This window comes from Dinoponera quadriceps, unplaced genomic scaffold, assembly GCF_001313825.1.
Source record: "Dinoponera quadriceps isolate SergipeBrazil2010 unplaced genomic scaffold, ASM131382v1 scaffold1069, whole genome shotgun sequence".
In the NCBI taxonomy this organism is placed as follows: domain Eukaryota; kingdom Metazoa; phylum Arthropoda; class Insecta; order Hymenoptera; family Formicidae; genus Dinoponera; species Dinoponera quadriceps.
The window spans coordinates 1,407,472-1,428,227 of NW_014555200.1; the positions used below are offsets into that span (position 1 = coordinate 1,407,472).

The 20,756-nt window shown below is 42.6% G+C and overlaps 2 protein-coding genes across 8 annotated transcripts in view; one reads left to right on the forward strand and one right to left on the reverse strand.

Moving 5' to 3' along the window:
• LOC106743484 (inaD-like protein) overlaps positions 1-3,090 on the forward strand; it is a 104,529-nt gene extending 101,439 nt beyond the window's left edge. For all 5 annotated transcript variants that reach the window (XM_014617370.1, XM_014617368.1, XM_014617372.1 and 2 more), the window contains 8 exons: positions 8-109; positions 184-255; positions 379-562; positions 685-836; positions 1,177-1,338; positions 2,098-2,232; positions 2,319-2,492; positions 2,973-3,090. In XM_014617370.1, coding sequence (XP_014472856.1) covers positions 8-109; positions 184-255; positions 379-562; positions 685-836; positions 1,177-1,338; positions 2,098-2,232; positions 2,319-2,489 — 978 coding nt within the window. In that variant the 3' untranslated portion in view covers positions 2,490-2,492; positions 2,973-3,090. The remainder of the gene's footprint in view (positions 1-7; positions 110-183; positions 256-378; positions 563-684; positions 837-1,176; positions 1,339-2,097; positions 2,233-2,318; positions 2,493-2,972) is intronic.
• A 985-nt stretch (positions 3,091-4,075) lies between these two features.
• LOC106743541 (G-protein coupled receptor moody-like) lies at positions 4,076-20,613 on the reverse strand. 3 transcript variants are annotated; one of them, XM_014617490.1, is made up of 8 exons: positions 20,233-20,613; positions 18,811-19,029; positions 18,277-18,684; positions 15,050-15,293; positions 12,050-12,265; positions 10,299-10,537; positions 9,607-9,919; positions 4,076-9,063 (listed from the first exon to the last, which is right to left on the reverse strand). In XM_014617490.1, exons 5-8 carry the CDS (start codon positions 12,263-12,265, stop codon positions 8,185-8,187), a joined length of 1,647 nt encoding a protein of 548 aa, XP_014472976.1. In that variant the 5' UTR covers positions 15,050-15,293; positions 18,277-18,684; positions 18,811-19,029; positions 20,233-20,613; the 3' UTR covers positions 4,076-8,184. The 3 variants fall into 3 exon arrangements, with proteins under 3 accessions (XP_014472976.1, XP_014472975.1, XP_014472977.1); XM_014617489.1 differs by having other exon boundaries at positions 18,268-18,684; XM_014617491.1 differs by lacking the exons at positions 18,277-18,684; positions 18,811-19,029; positions 20,233-20,613 and adding an exon at positions 15,376-15,723.
• Between the last annotated feature and the right edge of the window lie 143 nt (positions 20,614-20,756).

The window sequence follows — 20,756 nt, forward strand, 5'->3', positions numbered from 1 at the left end:
TTCTTAGGGTCAATACGGCCTCGGGATCATGATCATCGAAGGGAAGCACGCGGAAGTGGGACAAGGTATCTTCGTGTCCGACATCCAAGAGGGCAGCGCCGCCGAGCAGGTAATTTTCGTTCGTACGCGAGTTTTCGGGATCGCATTAAGGCAAGCCGCGTCCTTCACAATGCGACATTGCAGGCTGGATTGCAAGTAGGCGATATGATCCTTGCGGTTAACATGGATAGCTTGTCGGGCTGTACGTACGACGAGGTTCGTTTTTCTCTTCTTTTTTTCTCTTTTTGTTTCCTCTTCCTCACCGGACGATTTTCCTTTCAACGGAGAGTCGCTCGGGGAACTTGGATGGATGTTGATTTGACATTAATTTTCTTTCAGGCGACGTCATTACTGAAGAAAGCGGAGGGGATCGTGACGCTGACGGTGTGCAACCCGAACCAGAGCAAAGTGGAGCAGAAGGACAAGGCGTCTTCCTTGCAGAAGGACAAAGCGAAGCACGGCGGTGCCATTGCGCCTGCTCCGACCGTGGTTACAGAGAAGACGCCGCAGAAGAGCGCGCCGAGTGAGTTCAACGACACACGATCGATTTTGCATTGTCCAGTGATAGTTCGCTCGATCGTTCGCGTTGATAAGGTCATTTAAGATCTTGTGAAAGATGTGCATGCGATACTTGATTCCCCGTAGCGACGGCTGCCAAGGAACCGGACAAACCCGCGGCGCCGCAGGATCCAAAGGACTGCAAGATAACGGTAGGCTCGGAAGTGACGATAGAGTTCCAGAAGGAAAAGGACAAAGGGATTGGCTTGACCATCGCCGGCGGCTCTGACACCCCGATGGTGAGCACAACTTTCGGCGCTCGAAAAACGCCCTCTGAATCTCTTGGAGCGAAGTTTTGATTACGAGTGACTTCAAGTCACTCAGCTGTCACTTTTTGAGCGGAATTTCGCTCGAAGATATTTCGAGGATACATTTCACATCGTAATTCACTTGAAATATATTTCAAAAGAATCAAAATAAAAAAATAAATATAAATGTAATTTACTTTATACTTCAAAAATACATAAAATTTGATTTTTCGTTTGATAGTCCTGACACGAAGAATGTAATTTTTTAGATTGTTAAAGGGGACAATTTTTTCGGTGTGTAAAATCTTGTGCCGAATGGTTCCTTTTCTAGAACGGAGTGTTCATTCTGGAAGTATCTCCCGATGGCGCGGCCGGGAAAGACGGTCGATTGCAGGCCGGCGATCAGATACTGAACGTGTGCAACGAGAGCTTCAAGGAGATAGAGCACGAAAAAGCGCACGTGGCACTCTTGAAAGCTTCTCTGAGTGGAACTGTATGTAGCATTTCTCTGTCGAACATCTCTCGCGTCATCCCATGTTCGTTCGCTCCCGCGCTTCTTTACTCGGATCTTGACGGGCCGTAAACAAACGTAGACATTTTAGGCTCATTATTTATTTACAATAGTTACCTGAAACTTGCTTTACGTGAAATATTCAGATCCGAGTTTTAAGCTTAATTCTGAGTTTTCAGTTTAATCGCTACCACAAATATAATGTTGCGTATATCATATAATTCTACTGAGAAAAGAAGTCAGATCCAACTTTAAACTTGCATTTAAGACCGGTATTAACAGTCGTTACTTGAAACTTTTCTGAAGTGAGATACTCAGATTTACACTCAGAATTGGACGACGTGAGATTCTCGCCCGATTAAAAATATAATGTTACATCATAAAATTTAGCCGAAGAATTCAGATTTAATTCTAAAATCTAAATTCACAAATCCGACTATCTCGCATAAGATAAATTTCCAGTCACAGACTATATAAATATAGCCTGGCAGAGCGAAATAAATCGCACAACGATTAACTTGGGATGAGATTCCGATAACAGATTGATGAGAACTATGAGATTCGTGCTCTCGCAAGAGCGGAGTCGCATCGTTTTTAGTACCTTGAATAGAGTCGTTCATAGTGCCGTTCGGACGAATAGCGGCTATCCACTACGCCTTCTAATATTTTCTACGGCGAGTCCGCTTGGTCGATTAAGCAAACATGTCGCCGACAATGGTCCATTTGTTCGTTCGTTCGCAGATTACAATGACAGTGTTGCGCTACGAGAAGCCAGCCGATGAGATCGAGGTCGAGTTACAGAAAAAGCCCGGCAAAGGAGCTGGTTTCTGTATGCGTGGCTTCGTGAGCGGCAAGGGAGCTTACGTGTGGGATCTGGTGAGTGTTTTCGATTCTACATTCTATGTTTTAAGCATTATTTCGCAACGCGATTTCGCGTCACCCGTCGATCCTTCTGCGCGCAGTTACCAGCCGGCAGCGCCTCGGAAAGCGGCAAAATCTGCAAAGGCGACCGCATCTTGGCAATTTGTGGACAAGATGTCCGCGAGGCTCCCGTGGACGACATCGCCGTTTACATGAAAACATCCAATCCGCTGCAACTAAAGCTGGCCAGGTACAAGTCCGCCAAACAATGACAGGTAAGCTCTCGGACCGCTCCCTCTCAGACCGAAAATTTCACAACGACTCATTTCCGAGAATTTATAATTTTAAAATATACAAATTTTTCATATACATATAAAATATAATTTACATTAATAATTGGGTAATGTATCAACATGCCTTAAATATAGATCAAATTTTTACCAAATTTTCTGCAGTTTTTTTATAATTCTGCAAATTACTTTTATCTTTTTTTTTAATTTTCGTAATGTACATTTATATTTCTTATAATTTACATGTACACTTTTTGTATAATTTAAATTTACATTTTTGTTTGAAGAATTCACTCGTCTAAACAAAAGCTGGAAATTGTTCCGAGAGTTCGGTTCACTTTAATTTCGTAAATTTAAGACGATTTTCTCAAGCCGATAACTCCGCGATCGAGACGAATTTTCGACCACCGAGTCAGCCGGCCGACGTCGCGGGCACACAGATGAATCGAATCCTTCGCTTTTCAGGGTTCTGCGGGCAGAACTCTCGGCGCATGCCCCGATGTACGGCGGAACACCTACAGACACTGTGGATTCTAGTGTGATACATAAATGAAGTAACGTCTTAACCATAAGTACCTTTGTTACTTGAGAAGAGTCGCGTGCTGTCGCGGCTCGCCCTACCAGAGTTACACGCCAGCGTCGCCGATCGATCTTGCCGTTTCTCTCAGCGAGTCGTCGCGCGTGCGCGAGAAGCTACTTGCGACAAGAAGAGGAGGAACAAGACGCAGGAACAACGGAAAAAAAGAGAGAGAGAGAGACGATGCGACTTGCTTGTGATGCACACACACACACATACACACACGTGCATCGGCCCGAACGACAGAGGCTGCAGCGGAAGAACAGGAAGGAACTTTTCTAGCCACTTTGCAGGGAAGAAGAACCGTCGTCGAACCGGCACTGAGCCTGAATACTTGAGCCAGTCGACGTCGACTGGCGGATCGATCGGTCGTCGATCGAGTTCGCAAACGATTCCGTCTGCCGATGCGCTCGCGCGTCCTACAGCGAATTACACGCAGCGTCTCATCATAGCGCACGTCGCACAGTGCATTTGCGCAACCAGCGACAACAGTGTTAGCACGCGATCGCGCGAGCTAATCGTCGCCGTTATCGCCGATCACTTATCACACAACACACACGTACACATACACATAGTGCACGGCGAGACGGGCGCATTCGTCGTCTCGTTCGTGACGGAGAACGCAAAGGGCTGGTAATAATCGATAATCGGCTGGTCTACATTGAGACGCGCGATTACTCGGAACGATTGAAAAGAGCAGGGGGAAGGGGAAAAGGCCGCAGGATCACTTGGATCTACGACCGGTATTCGTAATCAGATCTTGTATTTAAGATCGTCTCAGGTTCATCCTCAGATGCTTAGCAGCCAATGAAACGATTTATACATCTGAATTTCTTCCCGGGAGGGGGGTTCTCACATATAATTATATATGAGAATATATATGCCCATGTGTAAAAATGTATGACTATATATAATTATATATAATTATGTATTTATGTATAATTTTATATAATCATATGTAACTGTATCACCATTAGATATATAATTTATACATTTTCACACATGGCCATATTCTATATATATATATGACGCCTTATATATATCATAATATATAATAATATATGAAAGATTTTTTCTCCCGGGGATGAACTTCATATGAGCTTAAGTACAAGAGACCCAACTATAAATACCGCCCTATGTTCTCATCGAATACGCTGCTCTCCTTGCATCTTGATACAAAAGCGAGCGGGCAAAAAACTTGCTCGGTACGTTTTTCGTATTACACACATACACATACACACAGCGTGTATACTTAAGAGGTAGGTAAATTAGGACCGACCGTAAATCAGAGCGCGCGTTCTCGATCCGCTAAGGACGAAGGCGTTTTTACCACGGAACAGGACGAAGCAAGACAAAACTCTAGTCACGCCCTCGGCGTTCGGCGTTTCGGCGTTGCCCGCCTTAATCGAATTCGCGTCGCGACCGTGCCCGCCCGCCGCCGCAGCCCACGTGTAAACGTATTATTGTCTCTCTCATAATTGTATTTTTCAATATTGATAAGCGAGATGTGGACGTGCGATGCACGAGCGGCGCCGATAGAAACTCTCATATCTTCGTTCCGGTTAGAAGACGAAACGCGACTTCCGCCGAGAGTCCGCTTGTTGAAAACGAGGTTGTTGTCGAGAGGCGCGACTTTTCCTAACTTGTAGCTTCATTCGGTGCCGAGTCAGCGACATCGCGTGAAGTAGTCTCTTTCGTCGTCGACTCAACCCTTTCACTGCGCTCCAATCAAAAGGGCTCGCTGTGTGCGGCACGATCAATTATATTGCGTGCTAATGACGCGAAATGATATGATGAGGAAAAATCTAGCCAATAGATTCAAACGAGGTGCGGAGGAATGGTCACGAGAAAGGTTGCAACAACTTTTCCCTCGATGAGTTTCACAACGCCTCTCGTATCCGGAAGGAAAATGTATCTCCTGAGAATTACTACGAAACAGATTCTCTTATTGGATGCCGGATGCGTTTCGAAGTTTATTAAGAAAAAGTATAGGTTGCAACCTTTTTGTAATTGACCATGTATACGCAGTGCCCGCGAATGAGCAATTTTCCACGATGTATATACATGAAGTATTGTAATTGAGTAATTGAGAAGCTGGCTGGCTCGAATCACTCGCAATCAAATTCATTCGTGAGCCTGGCGTGACTGATTATCGCGCGCGCGCGTGAAGGTGTCGTCGGATCAAGACGCAGCTCGCGCATCAGCCGGCGTACGTATCGCAAATGAGTAGAACGCCGCCTAAAGTCGTTGTAGATAACAAAAGGTGTCCTTCGCGCGTAGCCTGAACGAACGAACGAAGGAGCGAGCGAGCGAGCGGGCGAGGGGCGGTCGCGTCGAACGTTGAAGCGCCGATCGAGCGGCCATCATTTAGCGGTGAGTGCGCTCCGGAGACGTGCGCTCGAGATCATCCCTCGCGGTCTCGCCGCGCCGTGACCGAGCATTTGTTTCCCAACACCAAACGGCGAGTCATCCCGAGTGTTCAAGCGTTTCCTTCATGCTCTGACGATCGTCTACGGCAGGTGACACGTCGAAAAGCTAGACTGGCTTGTTGAGAATACACATATAGTTAAAGTTAATCCTACTATTAACTAGTCCTTAGTTTAGTGATTTTCAGAGAGAAAGCGCGGAGGAGAAAGGGAAGAAATAAGACAAAAAGAAGAGACGATACACAAACACACTGACAGAGAGAAAAATTATATATATATATATATATATATATATATATATAAAATAAGAAAAAATATATATATAAGTATAAATATATGAAGATATAGATATAAAATGCAGAGTCTATATAATATAGGAGAGAGTGGCGGAGCATGTTTATTTCACGAGCCATTCGTATCTCCATCGCGTGACTGGCGTTCTGCACGTTCTCACGGGACGTTTTGCATTTGAATTTCGCATAGTTTTATCGTAGCGAGGGGAAAACGAAAAAAAATTAAAACACACACACACACAAAGAGAGAGAGAGAGAGAGAGAGAAAGAGAGAAACATATAGGAATATATGCGTTGTAGCGTTTGTAGCCGCGCGAACGAGCGGAAAGCGCGTTATCCGGTCGCGGCGCCCACGAAAATCGCCCATCCGTCGTATCTCCCGTCGTCGTCGTCGGGCACGAAGCTGCGCCTCGTCGATCGTCGTTTCGAAACGCGCGCTATCCGATTTCCGACAGCGCGGAACCCGATACTCGCCCCCGGCGCGTGGAGTCTTCCTCGAGAGAGAGATTCGGCTTACAGAATTTTTCCTCTCGCTCTCTCTATCTGTTTCTCGCCTAACGGTGATGCCGGAAATACGATCGTTCGGAGAAGCGCATCGTTGTTTACAGTCGACGGAAAATAACGACTGAAACGGCGATGATGTTACGCGCCACTCGACCACGGCGCAGCCCCGATTTTATCCGTAACTCCGATTCAGCCGCCGTTCGCGAGAAAGAGAGGCAGACAGAAAGAGAGGGAGGAAGGGAAGGAGAGAGAGAGAGGAAATGCCGAGGCACATTGCGCGATCTCGAATTGCGATGGCGTTGATCAAATGGCGCGGAGTCGTGAACGCGAGGACGCCCGTCGAACGTGGACTATCGCGCGCGACTAATCTGCACTCGATCCTTCGATAGTTACAGTTCTGTTCATATATGCATATTGTACGATTATTGATAGCGTTACTGCACACGAGCGTGCGATTGTAAAATGGCTCGCATGGCGGCTCATCGGTGGACCGTCCATCGTGGTCGCGACGAGGGACTTAGAGATGGGCGATGTACGGCCGAGGAATCGACGAATGTATATCGCGGGCGTACTTCACTTACGACGAATTGAAGCCTCGAAGCCTCTGTTCTGCTCACGATTTTTCACTTTTCAGTGATACGATTCATCATTGGATCAGATGAGTCTATAAAAAGTCTATTAAAAGTTCATCTGACTTGCCGTTGAATTTTTTACTATTTGAAGATATAAAACGATGATCCTCTGATCCGTCGTTGAGTCGTGCTACGATCTTGATATCTCGTTAAAGACGATCGGATCATGTGTTAGATATCAAATGGTAAAGATAAAAAATATGAATCGGTTATTCCTTCATGTTTCGAGATTCATTCGTGATAATGTTCTTCTCTATGATTGATTATTATTTGGACACGAACCCTGTTCTTCGATATCGCCCGTCCCTAATGGGACCTGAGACACGTTCCGCAAGAAAATGAGATGGACGAGGATGCGACGAAGATATCATTGTTCTCTTACCGTGGATTTTAAATAAATTAGGTAAGCCGACGCCACTTTACAACCAACGGCTCATGGTTATTGTCCTGATTATTGTTATCACGGATTATTACATTCGACGTCATGATCATCGTAGCGCGGCACTACTGAGAGTAAGGAGGAAACTGATTATTATAGAACGAGAATAAATAGGCCGAGATCTATTAAAAGCATTAATTGCAGCGTTGTAGTAAATGATGTTTAATATTATTTCACAAGTAATCTCTCGAATGTGTTGTTTCTTTTCGCACAGTTCGATAGACAGATGACGATATAATTGCAGGTAAGTAATCTTCACCTTTATCATTCTTACTACAATTCCTGTATTCCACGTACTATAATCAAACAATTAGGATAGAAATTTATCCGAGAGGGAAGATGTGAAAAAAAAAAAAAGTGGTTCGAGTCACGGCTAGAGAGGTTCGAATCTCGGATAAACGAAAATACAGAGATAACTTGGAAAAGGAAAAATGTCCCGATACATGTTGAAAACTTATACATAAAACTTATACACAAATTAATTACAAGAATAGATCTTTCAACTAGATACTACAGTTTTCAAATCTTTTCTAGATATCTTAAAGATATCTCTTAATGTTCTCTAGTTTCTTAATAATACAGAAATGGAAACATTCTTAAAATGTGAGAGTGTGCCGTTCCGAATCATGGAGTTAGTCACACAAAAACGCCACGGGAGGAACAAAGACAAATTATACAAACACAAATTATACGTACACGTCTACGTAGTCTTATTCATTCTCACCTATTTATTTCAGGTGTACCCTTGTCTCTGTATCGTTATCCGTTATAGCTATATGTCGTTGCATGACAATCTATTCGCACGTTCAACTGGGCATTAACGAACCAGGCCGCCACCACCACCACCACCACCACCTTTTGCCCGTCGTCTTTTCGCGCCTGCAGAGCAGTACGTGCTTGTACGCGCTTCTGTACTCAGAGCTCATCACTACGTAGATGATGGGATTGATGCAGGTGGTCAAGTAGATGAGTACGTAGCCAGCGATGTTCAGGCCGCGCCAGTCGACCATGTCGTGGACGAGTTTGGTGACGGTGATCGGCAGGTAACATACCAGGAACGACGAGAATATCACGAGGATCATCTGCAGCACCTTCCGGTCCTTTGCGGACAACCCGGGCGTGGACTCGCCGTTGCGTATTTTACCGACGACGGTGCGGAACTTCGACTCTCTGCGGATCGCCTGTTTCGCGAAGGACGACCGCTCGGGCGAGTGCGATCGTGAGCCCACGAAGGTCTCCAGTCGACTCAGGCGGTCGTCGTCGGCGCGTCCCCACAGCGACGACTCCATGATGAAAGAGGGCCGGTTGGTCATCCTATCCAGCCGTCTGCAGGAGGAGCTTCTCGATAGCTTACGTTGTGGCTCACCCGAGTTCTTGTTCAGGAGCCGCTTCGCAGTGGCATCCGGCTCGTCCGCGAACGGTATGTCCTCCGCAGTGGACGTCAGACTCCCGTGGAAAGTGTCACAGCTGGCGCCGCAGTTCGGATCCAGGCGGACTTTGCTCACAGCCGCCTCGGTTACGCGCAACGTGCCATTCGTTTCTCGTCGGTCGCCGAGCAGCTGCTTGGAGCAGGACGAGTCTTCGTCGGCCTCTTCCTCCGGACCACCGACCGATTGCATCGGTGTGGCAGACCCGCGCAGAATCGAGAGCTCTCTCTCTTGATTCCTCGTGGACGAGGATCGTTGCTGCGTAGATGATCACGATTAAAAAATGTGTGAAATTTTCTCCTTCTTCTTTCTTTTTTTTTTCAGAGGAAATTGCTTCGAAAAAAGAGCCCAAGTAAAAAGGTGTCTAGTCGGTCTGAGTCGAAAACTAGTGGCTAACTAGTACAGGCTAGAATACATTTTTTGCTCGTTACTAGTTCATCACTTGCTGATTATTCACTTAGATTCTAAGATCTATTTAGTGAATGGCAGTGATAGATCTAGTCATCGCCTATAGCCATTACATATCAAACATGATAGAGTAGATGTCTATTCTGAAATAAATATCGTCCTGCTATCAGTTGCTATGCCTAAGTTCACACTTTTGTGCCAACACTATTGTACTATCTTCCTTCGTCATGAAAAATAAAGATAGAACGGCACTTTCTCGCCACTAACACTTAAAAATAAGGTAACAAATAAAAATTGAGGATTCCAGAAAAATCTTAAAGAAGCAGGAGTCACCTAAGTAACCTTCATGACTAGAGAATCCACGAGGTTCACTTCTATTAGGATGGATCTTACCTCGAGATTGATCTCGGCAGTTTCCACGTTGGCGATTCTATTCCCGCCTCTGCTCTTCAAGGAAGTTCTGCGAACGATGTAAAAGATCCTGGCGTAACACACGATGATGGCGAGACACGGCATTAAAAATGCGAGGACGAACAGGAACACTTTCGGGTTGCGCCCGTTCACATCAGGCAGGATCGAGCAGGACCCGATAGCGGAATCTAGCCCAAAACGCCCCCATCGCTCGAACCACGTGACGATCAGCACGCCGAAAGCCACGATCCATATCGCCAGAACCATCGGTATTAAGTACTTCGTCTTATACAGCCTGAAAATATTTATTTAACGAACGATAAATATAAATTGGGAATGCGGGATTTTTAACTTTTGAATAATTTCTAAATACCTCCCAGTTTTAATCAATTTTTAATTTTCAAATAATTATTAAATACAATCTTCTGTGACAACCTTAATGATCTTTGTAGATGAAATAGAGAAATAAGATTCAACACTTGAGATTAAATCTACGACGACTTTGGAAGAATTGATCAAACGTTGAATTATTCCAATACAAGTATAAATATTCTACAAAAATTTCACTTAACTATGACCATTTTTTACATGATAACTTCTATCGTGAGACTGATGTTGCAAAATAACAGAGGAATAAAATTGTACCTATATGTACATACGGAAAAGCCACTTACGTGGAATAGAGACGAGGGTGACCGATTAGTACGTAGCGATTGATCGTGATCGCGAGGACGCTGAAGAGGCTGACCGCAACGAGACCGTACCTCAAGAGCGGAAACAGCCGACACAGTAGTGGCCCATGAAGCCACGCACGATGCCAGAACGTCGAAGTTGCGAGCGGTAAATTGAAGCAGCAGAACATCAGGTCAGACAACGAGAGATTCATTATGAAGACAGCGGTGGCGTTCTTCCGCTGCAAGAAAATTCATATGTTGCTAAACAACTTCATCGTATCGTAACAATAACACATTTATCTGTCCAATTTATCACATTATACATAATATTGACTAAGTAATATACATATAAATAATAACAGAGATAAGAATTAATTTGCCCAACAACTGAATGAAGCCTCCCGCGAGTTTCTCGCGATAAACACGCGGCAAAATATCGACTTGCGGTACTTCCTGATTTAAATCCAGCTCGTTGTTTGCAATAGAGAACGGAGTACGTGAACCTTCGTGAAAACATGCGATTGTGTATGTGCCCGGTTCCGCGTAATCGATTCCAAACTTAACTCATTGATGATCGACTCGGCCGAGAAAGATTCGTTTGTTGCAGAGTCGTGCCGACGACCTGCCCTGCATTCGCCGATGATTACGTCGCCGCGATCGCCGTGATTTCGCGCCATCCGGTATATGTTGAAAAATTAAAAAATAAAATAATAAAATAAAAAATGGAACTAAAATATCTCCCGTGCAGTTTAACGGCCTGATTCATTGTTGCCGGGACGTTTTGTGCGACTAAAGTGAGACATAATAGCTCGAGGTGAACCACTATCCGACTGCTCCCGAGATTTCTACGTGCCGGAAACTCGAGCAGCCGCTGCACGTCTTGCGTAACGAACCCATTACGATGTACTTAAACCCTTAAGCGAGTCGCGAAAATTGACGCGAACAACGCGAAACCGCTTTCGCGGAGCCCCAACAAAAGCACCTACATGCCGTTTAGTACGTTTGACGGGCGTGACGAGCCCTTAAAAATGATTAAGAAGGAAATTCGAGACACCGGTCTTTCCACATGTGACGCCGCCCAGTCAACTCGTACAATTGCAGGCATATGACTTGAAAATAAAAATATATATAATGGATATGTGTTATAATAATGGCATCCCGATTTCGTAATTGTAGAATGTGTATGAGTGTCATATTTAAAAAAAAAGGCGAAATTAATATAATGCTTCAATATTAATAAAAATTGAGACACGAGATGTCTTTTAGATATCTTGAAGTCCCGTAATTAAGATGTGATATAAGACGTCTTTGATGATGATGTTTTTAAGGCATCTAAAAGATGTCTTATGTCCCGATTTTAGACATTGTGCTGTCTGAGTAATTTTATTACATAGAACGTGACAATCTTTTACAACTCACACAAATACTATATGTATTGATAAGAAATTCGTAAAAATATTATATATTATTATACACCGGTCATATTTAATTAATTATCTGATATTTATCTAGCTATTATATTGACTAATAATTGAATAATTATTGCTTATCAATTATTATTATTCTCTCTCTCCTTCTCTCTCTTTCTGAAATCATCTTATGATATAAAATATATTCGAATAAATATAAAGAGCGCGCGATTGATCTCTCGTTCAGATCTCCCCTGAACGCAGTCTTTACGCTTATTCCTCGCTAATGCATTATAACCGCGTGGATTTTCATAATTTGTATGATTATTATCATTTGCCAACCTTCTTGGTGCGAAATAACGCGACCACCGTGATGAGGTTTCCCGGGATGCCGACCAGCATGAAAAGGATGCAACAGGCGGCGGCGAAGTACAACAACCACGGTGGATAACCCACGAAGAGGATCACCAGTCCAGGATGTTGGAGCACCTCGTCAATCGCCACGTCGCTGTCATTCTGCCTGGTTTCGTTGCTCGCCATCCACAAGTACTCCAACATCTGCGGAAAGTCAGACTCTTGCCGAGTGTGTCTAGGAATCTCGTCAGGGCCATATGGGCGGGATTAGTCCAGGTAGAGTAGAACAAATTCCCTGGGAACGAGTTTCTTGTGAATCTGTTGTTTCTAACATTTCGCAAATATTTCAGTTGATTTTATCAGACAAAGGAGGTACCTGATACTTGATTACAATTATTCCTCTCCTTCGAGAAGTGAACTGAAATATCTGCGAAACGTTGGATACACATCCACGAGAAACGCGACTTCAACCCGGAAACCACCGAGAAGTATATCTTAAATATATCTTCTCCTAGAGGAGAAAGCGTCGATAAATGATGTATTTAGGCGCGTTCGCGAAATAATAATCGCGAGTCACGCTCGACATTTCTGGAAGAAAGTTTACTTCACCAACTTCCATCGAAAATAGAGTCGCGACTTTTGCAATGCGCCCGTTTACATCGTAAATAGAGTTTGCGAGATGCAGACCGGCATTTCTTTGACGTGATTGCCGGCCACCATCCTTACGATCGTGCTACTTTCGCTAAATCAAATAATGTAAACAAAATTGAGTTCCTATGTTCACGGAAATACGAATTCGATGAAGTACAATAATCGTGGAAAGTATTTGTGGTCTCGGAACTTTAACGATGGTCCTTATTTTAGCGGAAGGAAACTCCCTCAGATGTTCTTATCATCTACTGTTATCAGTCGAAACTTTCGTTCCTGTTTCCTCTCGTGAAGCGATGACTATCGCTGATGTTAATATACTAAGAAAAAAAGTGGTAGGACCAACAAGATCTTGCTAAAAACCAAATGCGTACGAGCACAACTTTTAGTCCTTCGAACAAATTAGGTAGTTGCTGTAATGAATTTTCAATTGATTAAACGATTGTGATTTGGTTAGTATTAACGCAACGCAACGCATTATTGACAACGCGTAATTTGTTCAGTGGCCACAAAATATTTGTCTGAATGAAGATGACTAATTTTATTAATCCAACCGCTTTTCTTCCTTCCAGCATATATTTATATTATATATATATANTATATATATATATATATATCAGTTTTGTAACGTCTTTCGACGTTGTCTGATCCTCACACGCATATAATTGTGGTGTGCACACAGATTATAACACAACTATATATAAGACCTACAGCAGTTTTAACGCCGATTCCGAACTACAATTTACGTGAGGTTTTTGGCAATGATACTCTCGATGGATTGCCAGTCCATCGGAGAGGAGACACGAGCATATGAAAATAATTTGATTCTATCGAGAGGCGAATCTGGGAACTCTAGTATAACAGACCAGTACGCTATCTGTTATGCCACGCTCGCGCCCTATGTATAATATATTTATATTATAATTTATAATTCGCAATAAAGGAACGGAGGATCGTCCGAAGGTGGACGAAGAAGAAGCGGCAGCTTCAAGAGACCTCTTCGTCCATTTGATCCCGCAATAAGCTCCCGACGTCTATTCCCATCTGGCGGCTAATTTTCTTCTTTCTTTTTTCACGTCTCATCGTCGTCGTCATGGACGACGCGAATTTCACGCACGGGCGATCGCATTTACGCGCGTCTGCATACGTATGTCGCAGACCGCAATCTCCTTTTTCTCCCGGCGCAACGTCCAAGAGGAAGAAGAGAGAGATCTATTTTCGCCGCCTGAGACGATAAACTCTTTCGCTGGAGCGTAAACTTTCGGGCGTTTCTATGGTCCTCGTCGACCATCGTTGGTCAGCCTCGCACAGTTCGCTAACCATCGTCGACAGGGCGCTCGAAGTTTATGCCAAAGTTAAGATGTATCCAATTTTCCATGTTTCGCTATGCTCAATTTACCGCCGTCTGATAAAAAAATCAGATCGCTCTTTTGGATGCGCTTCCCGCGTTTATTGTAAACTGACAAAGATAGATGTATATTTAGACAAAATAGATGTATGAAGAGAAGGAAGATATGAAACGCAAGTAAAAGGGTTCTCTTCTATTTTGAATAAGAGAGATTGTTTTTCAAACGTCATTTGATTAAAAAAAAAAACAGGCCGCTTCGTTCCTCTGGATGCGTTTCCCGCGTTTATCGTAAACTGACGAAGATAGATGCATGTTTAGATAATAAAATAAATGTATGAAGAGAAAGGAAGAAATGAAGCACAAGCAAAAGGGTTTCGTTCTATTTTGAATAAGAGAGATTGTTTTTCAGACATTATTTGAAAAAAAAAAAAACAGACCGCTTCGTTCCTCGGGATGCGTTTCCCGCGTTTATCGTAAACTGACGAAGATAGATGCATGTTTAGGTAATAAAATAGATATATGAAGAGAAGGGGAGAAATGAAACGCAAGTAAAAAGGGTTCTATTCTATTTTAAATAAGAGAGATTTTTCAGACGGTGTTTGATAAGAAAATCAAGTAACTTCGTGTGAAGATGCGTTTCCCGTGTTTACCGTAAATGGATGAAACGAAGATAGAAACATGTTTAGATATTAGAATAGATATGTACGAAGAGAAAGGAACAAACGAAGCGCAGGTAAAAGGGATCCGTTCTATTTTTGAATAAAAGAGATTGTTTTTCGGACGATATTTGATAAGAAAATCAGATAACTCCGTTCACGTCAGGTTATGCTTCCCGCGTTTACTGTAAATTGACGAAGATATATGTATGTTTAGACAACAGGACAGATATGTATGAGGGGAAGGGGAGAAACGAAGCGCAGCTAAAAAGGATCTACTTTATCTTGAGTAAGAGAGTTTGTTTCGGACAGTAACTACGATAAAAACGCACTTACCTTCGCGAAAACGAGTAACAAAGATGAGACGTTCCCGATTCACGGCTGGTGATCATCGTATGTCATCGGGGCTGTTGTAAAATTCTGTTCTCGCTGTGTTCGACACCACGATGACGCTCTTCGTGTCTCCGGCTTGTTCTTCTTCTTGCTGACTTTCATTTTGATATTGATGTCGCGGAGTTGAGCTTTTCACGAACAGTGTAGATCCCGGCTTTCTTGTGAGTTTCACGATTTCCTCTCGATTCTACAAATACGTTATAATTTATTGTAACAATTGTTACGTAACCTACAATAATAACTATGAAATTATCATAATAATTTATTACAGTTTACTCCTCGAATTCGTCCTTAAGAATTAGCGGAACACACACGAAGAGACACACAAGGGAAGATCAAGCGGAGCCGATGCGGCGGTTGCCGCGAAATTCGCGAATAGACTGGCGGAATTGTTCTCAAGAATCGTGCGCAGAAGTATGAACTTTTCGGAGACGCCGCGCCTGCGCTAAATTCGACTCCACCTTCGCGCCATTTCTCTCGCTCGCGCGGGCTTTTTGTACGCGAGATCGAGACTCGCCGGAGGTAATCGCGATCGGAGGTGCGATCGCCTTCGCATCTCACGGAGCATCCTCTCTCTATTCGATTCCGACTTTCGCGTGCTCTCGTACGGAGGACTCATTAACCCTTTAGACCCACACATCGATTTCATTGCAGTAAAATATTGTAATTTATAAGATCGTTTTAAAGGATGTTTCTGATGACAACTTTTGCGTGTGTGTGTGTGTGTGTGTATAATTTATATATATTTATATAACTATATCACCAGTTCATATATAATTATACATAATTATACTTAATTGTATATGAAAAAATATTATTCCGGGGAGTTAATAATCGAATAATCAGATTAATCAGATCCGACCGGATCTATATTCTAATGCTTTCAAAAAGACGCTTATGAAGCGTTATATTTCAGGTATTTTACATATTTCGCGATATATTTTACTTACTTTCAAATATTTCCTGACTTATTATGAGAACAAAAACGCCTAGTAGAAAAAATTGGTTGAGAAAGAAATGATAAAATATTTCTAAGGCTCGGACCCGACCTATATCAACCTCGTTATTCGAGGGTTAATTCGCCGCATCGGATTACCGCGTTACTTCCTGCGCGTCGCTGCTGTTATTATTATTATTAAATGCGCACGATCGCGCGTTGCACGCGAATCGGGTCGTCGCGCGTCGCACGCGTGATAGCGAAAGTGTTGAACGGTGTCAGCCGTGCGGCCCCACGCCGACCCATCGTCGACACGGCACTTAGGGCCGCCGACCGGCTGGAGCACCTCTAACGTCTGATGATCCGGGGGAGAGTGTGTCGTCCCCTGGAAAGCGTAGCGAGAGCGCGCGTCCCTACATCCTTTTTAAAAATAATTGCATTTCGTTAGCGGAGTGCTCGCCGCGCGAGGGGGAGAGTCTCCAGCTGGGCGCGAACGCCCGCGAGCGGAAGCGAACGGCCGAGAGCGGATCGGAAGCTGGTTTCCCCGATTCTTCGGCTCGTTATCCGCGTTGTTCGGAGAGTTTCTGGCCGAGAGATCTCCGCACGCACACGGGAGATCTCGCCCGGAACACCGAGAGAATGTCGTGAGAGTCACGTCGCGAGACATTTTTCACCGTCGCCGGCTTTTATCGGCTCGGTCGGTATCTACGAGCGGAAGAGCATCCGGCAGATGTAGGACGCATGCGCGATCGTATTATTTAATATGTGTTATTTAATACGCGCGTATTGTCCCCATGGAGATATACCGGCGTCGATAACGCGGCGATAACGGCATCTCCGATCGTCCGGGATTTTGACCCGCGCAGCAGAGGGATATTCGCGGAACCGTGATAGTCGTGACCTGAAAGTTGTCTTACGTTGACACATGCAGGTCTGAATTTTCAGGTCCGCACTCAGACAGCGCACGATATTCCTAGGATATTTAAAAAATATGGATATTGAGTATTTTATATAGATTCAGATGTTAGGGAAAATCAAGTGTGAGGAAGATCATGATAAATATTCAAAAATATTTATGAAAAGCATTTTTCATAAATAATGGAAACATAGTTTCACTCGAGTGGAATCATATTTTTATTATTTATGAAAAATATTCTTCATAAATATTTTTTAATACTTATCATGATCTTTCTCATACCTGACTTTCCCGGACATTTGAATATTTGCAGAATATTTTATAAATATTGTACGCTGTCTGGATGTTAACCCTTCGTTAGTACACTTATTTTTTGCTGCTTAGTTTGGCACGCTGGGTCTGTGAGATTTAGTAACTTTATTGACATGCTTTTACTTAAAAATCTATATATGCACCTATCGATTGTACAGATATTATAGTTTTAAGTGTACAAAAAGTAAATTTAAAAAATTCGTCGCAATCATTCTTCTTATAATAGATAATTTAAAGTATATAAGAGAAAATAATGTATGTATGTATATATATATATATATATATATATATATATATATTGATTCTACACAGAAAGAAGTAAAAAATTTTGCATACTTTAAGGGAAAAAATTCTATGTTTATATGTGCAATAATTTAAGATTTAACAATAAGATCCTAATATGTTGCTCGGGTCAATTTGAGCCATGAATGCCAAACTAGAGTTAATAGTCATTACTTGAAACTTATCTCAGATGAAATACGCAAATTTGAGTTTAGATTTACAAGCGAGTCTTTCAGTGGGATCACGATTGCAAATGTAACGTCATATATGTCATATGATTTAAGTAAAAAACTCAAATCTCACGTGAAACAAGTAACGACTATTAATACGGACCTTAAAATTATATTTGAATTATTTACTAAAATTCCATGATATACACGGATTAATAATAGCCATAATATGCAATTAAACTATTAAGATTTCCTAATCTCGTCGATTTATTATATATTAATTATTCAAAGAAACGGGAACAATATGTCGAAGTAATAATTTAATAATAATAATTTGTCATCGTAATAGCTTTGCGTCAGGAAAAAGTGTGTACAGTTAGAAAATACTAATAATTTAATTATATCACGTGTTCAGACTATCACGCAACCTGTACGCGTCATTATATTTGCAATCGAGATTCCACTGAAAAACCCACTAATTCTAAACTTGAGGCCGAATATTTCACATGAGACAAGTTTCAAGTCGCACCTATTTAAGACGGACCTCACTCACGTAAGATCCTATCTTGGACAATTGAATTCCGGACGTGCCGGCGGCGCCTCTCAATGCGGGTCGCCTCTGTGTGTACACACAACGCGTGAATCCAGCGAGGTTCGATTCAGCCATTCCGGTTAAATGCGCACTCGGTTCCACTTCGTTGAGCTTAATTCACTCTCGCCCATGTCTTCGGTTGCTTGCGTAATTACACCGTGCCGCGATATTAAGAGCGATCTAATCAGCAACTGTATGCAGCAGGCCGCGCGGTTATTCGAGTGCAAGTTCCTCTTACGCGAATTCGCCTGGTGCAGTAGTTCCGTCTTTACCGTCATTTACCGCCATTTATTACACTGGCCAACATATTTTGCATCATGAAAATTGTATACTTTTCGAACTTTGATTTTTCCTATTTGTATTCATGTGCTGAAACAGAAAATGACAATAATAAACAAAACTCTAGCTCGAGGAATACAGACCATGCCTTAATTGATCAATAAAAATAAGAAATGAAAAGAAAAATTAATATAAAACAATAGAAGATAATTTTACTATAATTTCTTATTTTTTATGTCTCTTCTTATTATCAGAAGAACTAAAATTCCTTTTAAATGTTATATTACGCCTTTTCTTTCTTTATACTTTCTCCACTCTCGCCATGAGACAATACTATCTTATATATCCCAGGTTTTATCCATTGTTCTTCTGTGTGTCCACACAAAGGGTTTTTCCTCGAAGTATACTCTCCACTTCAACTTAGTAATTGACAGTCTAGATCCAGAGTACAATTTTCGTGTCGATCAATGTTATCGGTTGCAGTTGAATAGTAGATACTCAAACAGAACAAATTTCTAAAAGATCTCTTAAAAACGTTTGAAATATCTAAAAAATAGAATCTCTTTTGGAAGTCTTTGAAACACCTTTTAGAAATTTATTCTGCTTGGACAGTTCGTCGTATGTTTATTTTTTTTACTTAATGCTCGTTTCTACCAACGTTAATTAACCTGAATTTAAGTCTTTATCTGAAGAAATTTTAAACTCAAGATTTAGTCAACGTTATGGTAGAAACAGATATAAAATCTAATTAATCAAACTTAATCTCAACAAAACTACCATCTATTATTTCTAATCTAGATTTAATTTTCTCGTCGGAATTACAGAGGCCGCGATAGCCAAGCTCGCTGTTTATTAGAGGTAACCGCGCGATATTAATCATCTTCTTAGTCATTTGTCATCCGAAGAAAACCTCGAGAAACGACCAATCGATCGAAGCCGCTCGCCGACTTGTGACACCGTTTTCGCTTCCCGATTATGGAAACATCGACATACGAGACAACTAAACAGAGTCGACCGAAGCACGCTAATGTCAACTGTTAATCAAAGTAAGAGAAGAGTACATATTCTCGACATTAATTTTCGGTAAACGGAAGTTGCGACACTTTTTAGATCGTTCAAATCTCCGTTAATTTAACGCCCCGCCAATAAAAAAAATTGAAAAAAGAGTTGTCGCATAATTAAGTGCTAATTAATTGCAAATTAGTTAGCTGTAATCTTCTTTATTATAATGTTCTTTACGTGTTTTCTAGTGTTGGAGATGCTGCCGTAGCGGCAAGTCAGCACCCCCTAACTTCAATATTAATTTCCAGCAAATGTATAAAAGTAATAAATTTGTAATCGACTACACCAACTAATCAACAACTAATTAGTATTTAATTATGAAATAGATCATAATTCGATTTTTATCAGTGGGAATTTAGATTAATGTACGTGTCATTTGACTAGGTTCTCCACCATTCGGTTCACGTGTGCTTGTTCACATGTGTGTGTGTGTATGTGTTTGTTTTACTATACTCTGACACAACAAATTAAAAAAAAATTCCGCTTTAGTTTTTTATTTGTAAAAGTTGCTGTGCCAATTTGAGTACAGAAAAACGTAAATCTTCCGTTTTGAAAACGTTTAGAACTTTTACTTACACGTTTCCGCCTCGGGGAAAAAATTATACATCATCGGACATTCTGATAGTAAAGTTACGAAACGCAACATCAGTTTTAATCGTCTCAACTGCCGACTTGGTCTCTTTCACCGGTTTGCTGGCCGAATCTGTCTCGAGACTCATGACCGCGAAAACCTTCGAGTTCACGCGAAACTTCCCGCTTTTCCCGCTCTCGGGAAAAAGTCGCACCACCCCGTTGCCAAGCCGGATGTATACACCCGACGAAGCCGCGGTGGAATTGCCCGAGGTGTCGTAACGTTCTCTTCGTCGGCGATCCGGCTTCCGCTCGGGGCGCTCCTTCCGTGTGGAAATGACAAAGAAACTGGCGCGCGCGCGAGAGAGCATCGCAACGCGCGACACGTATTCCGCGCGCGCGATTCAGGAAAAGGAGCGCGTCGTGCAGCCGAAGGGTCAACCGGGCCCGCCTCGGGCGCAGATGTGCGCGACGTTCGTTACGTTCGTCATCGAACCGCCCCCGTCGTCCCCTCCCACGGCCGCCCACCC

Excerpts from the sequence above, each read along its gene's own strand:
- LOC106743541 (XM_014617490.1), bottom strand. The coding sequence starts at position 12,265 with ATGTTGGAGTACTTGTGGATGGCGAGCAACGAAACCAGGCAGAATGAC. Across the intron at positions 9,920-10,298 it reads CACCCTCGTCTCTATTCCAC|GCTGTATAAGACGAAGTACT; the intron begins GTAAGTGGCTTT and ends AAATATTTTCAG. Across the intron at positions 9,064-9,606 it reads CTGCCGAGATCAATCTCGAG|CAACGATCCTCGTCCACGAG; the intron begins GTAAGATCCATC and ends TCATCTACGCAG.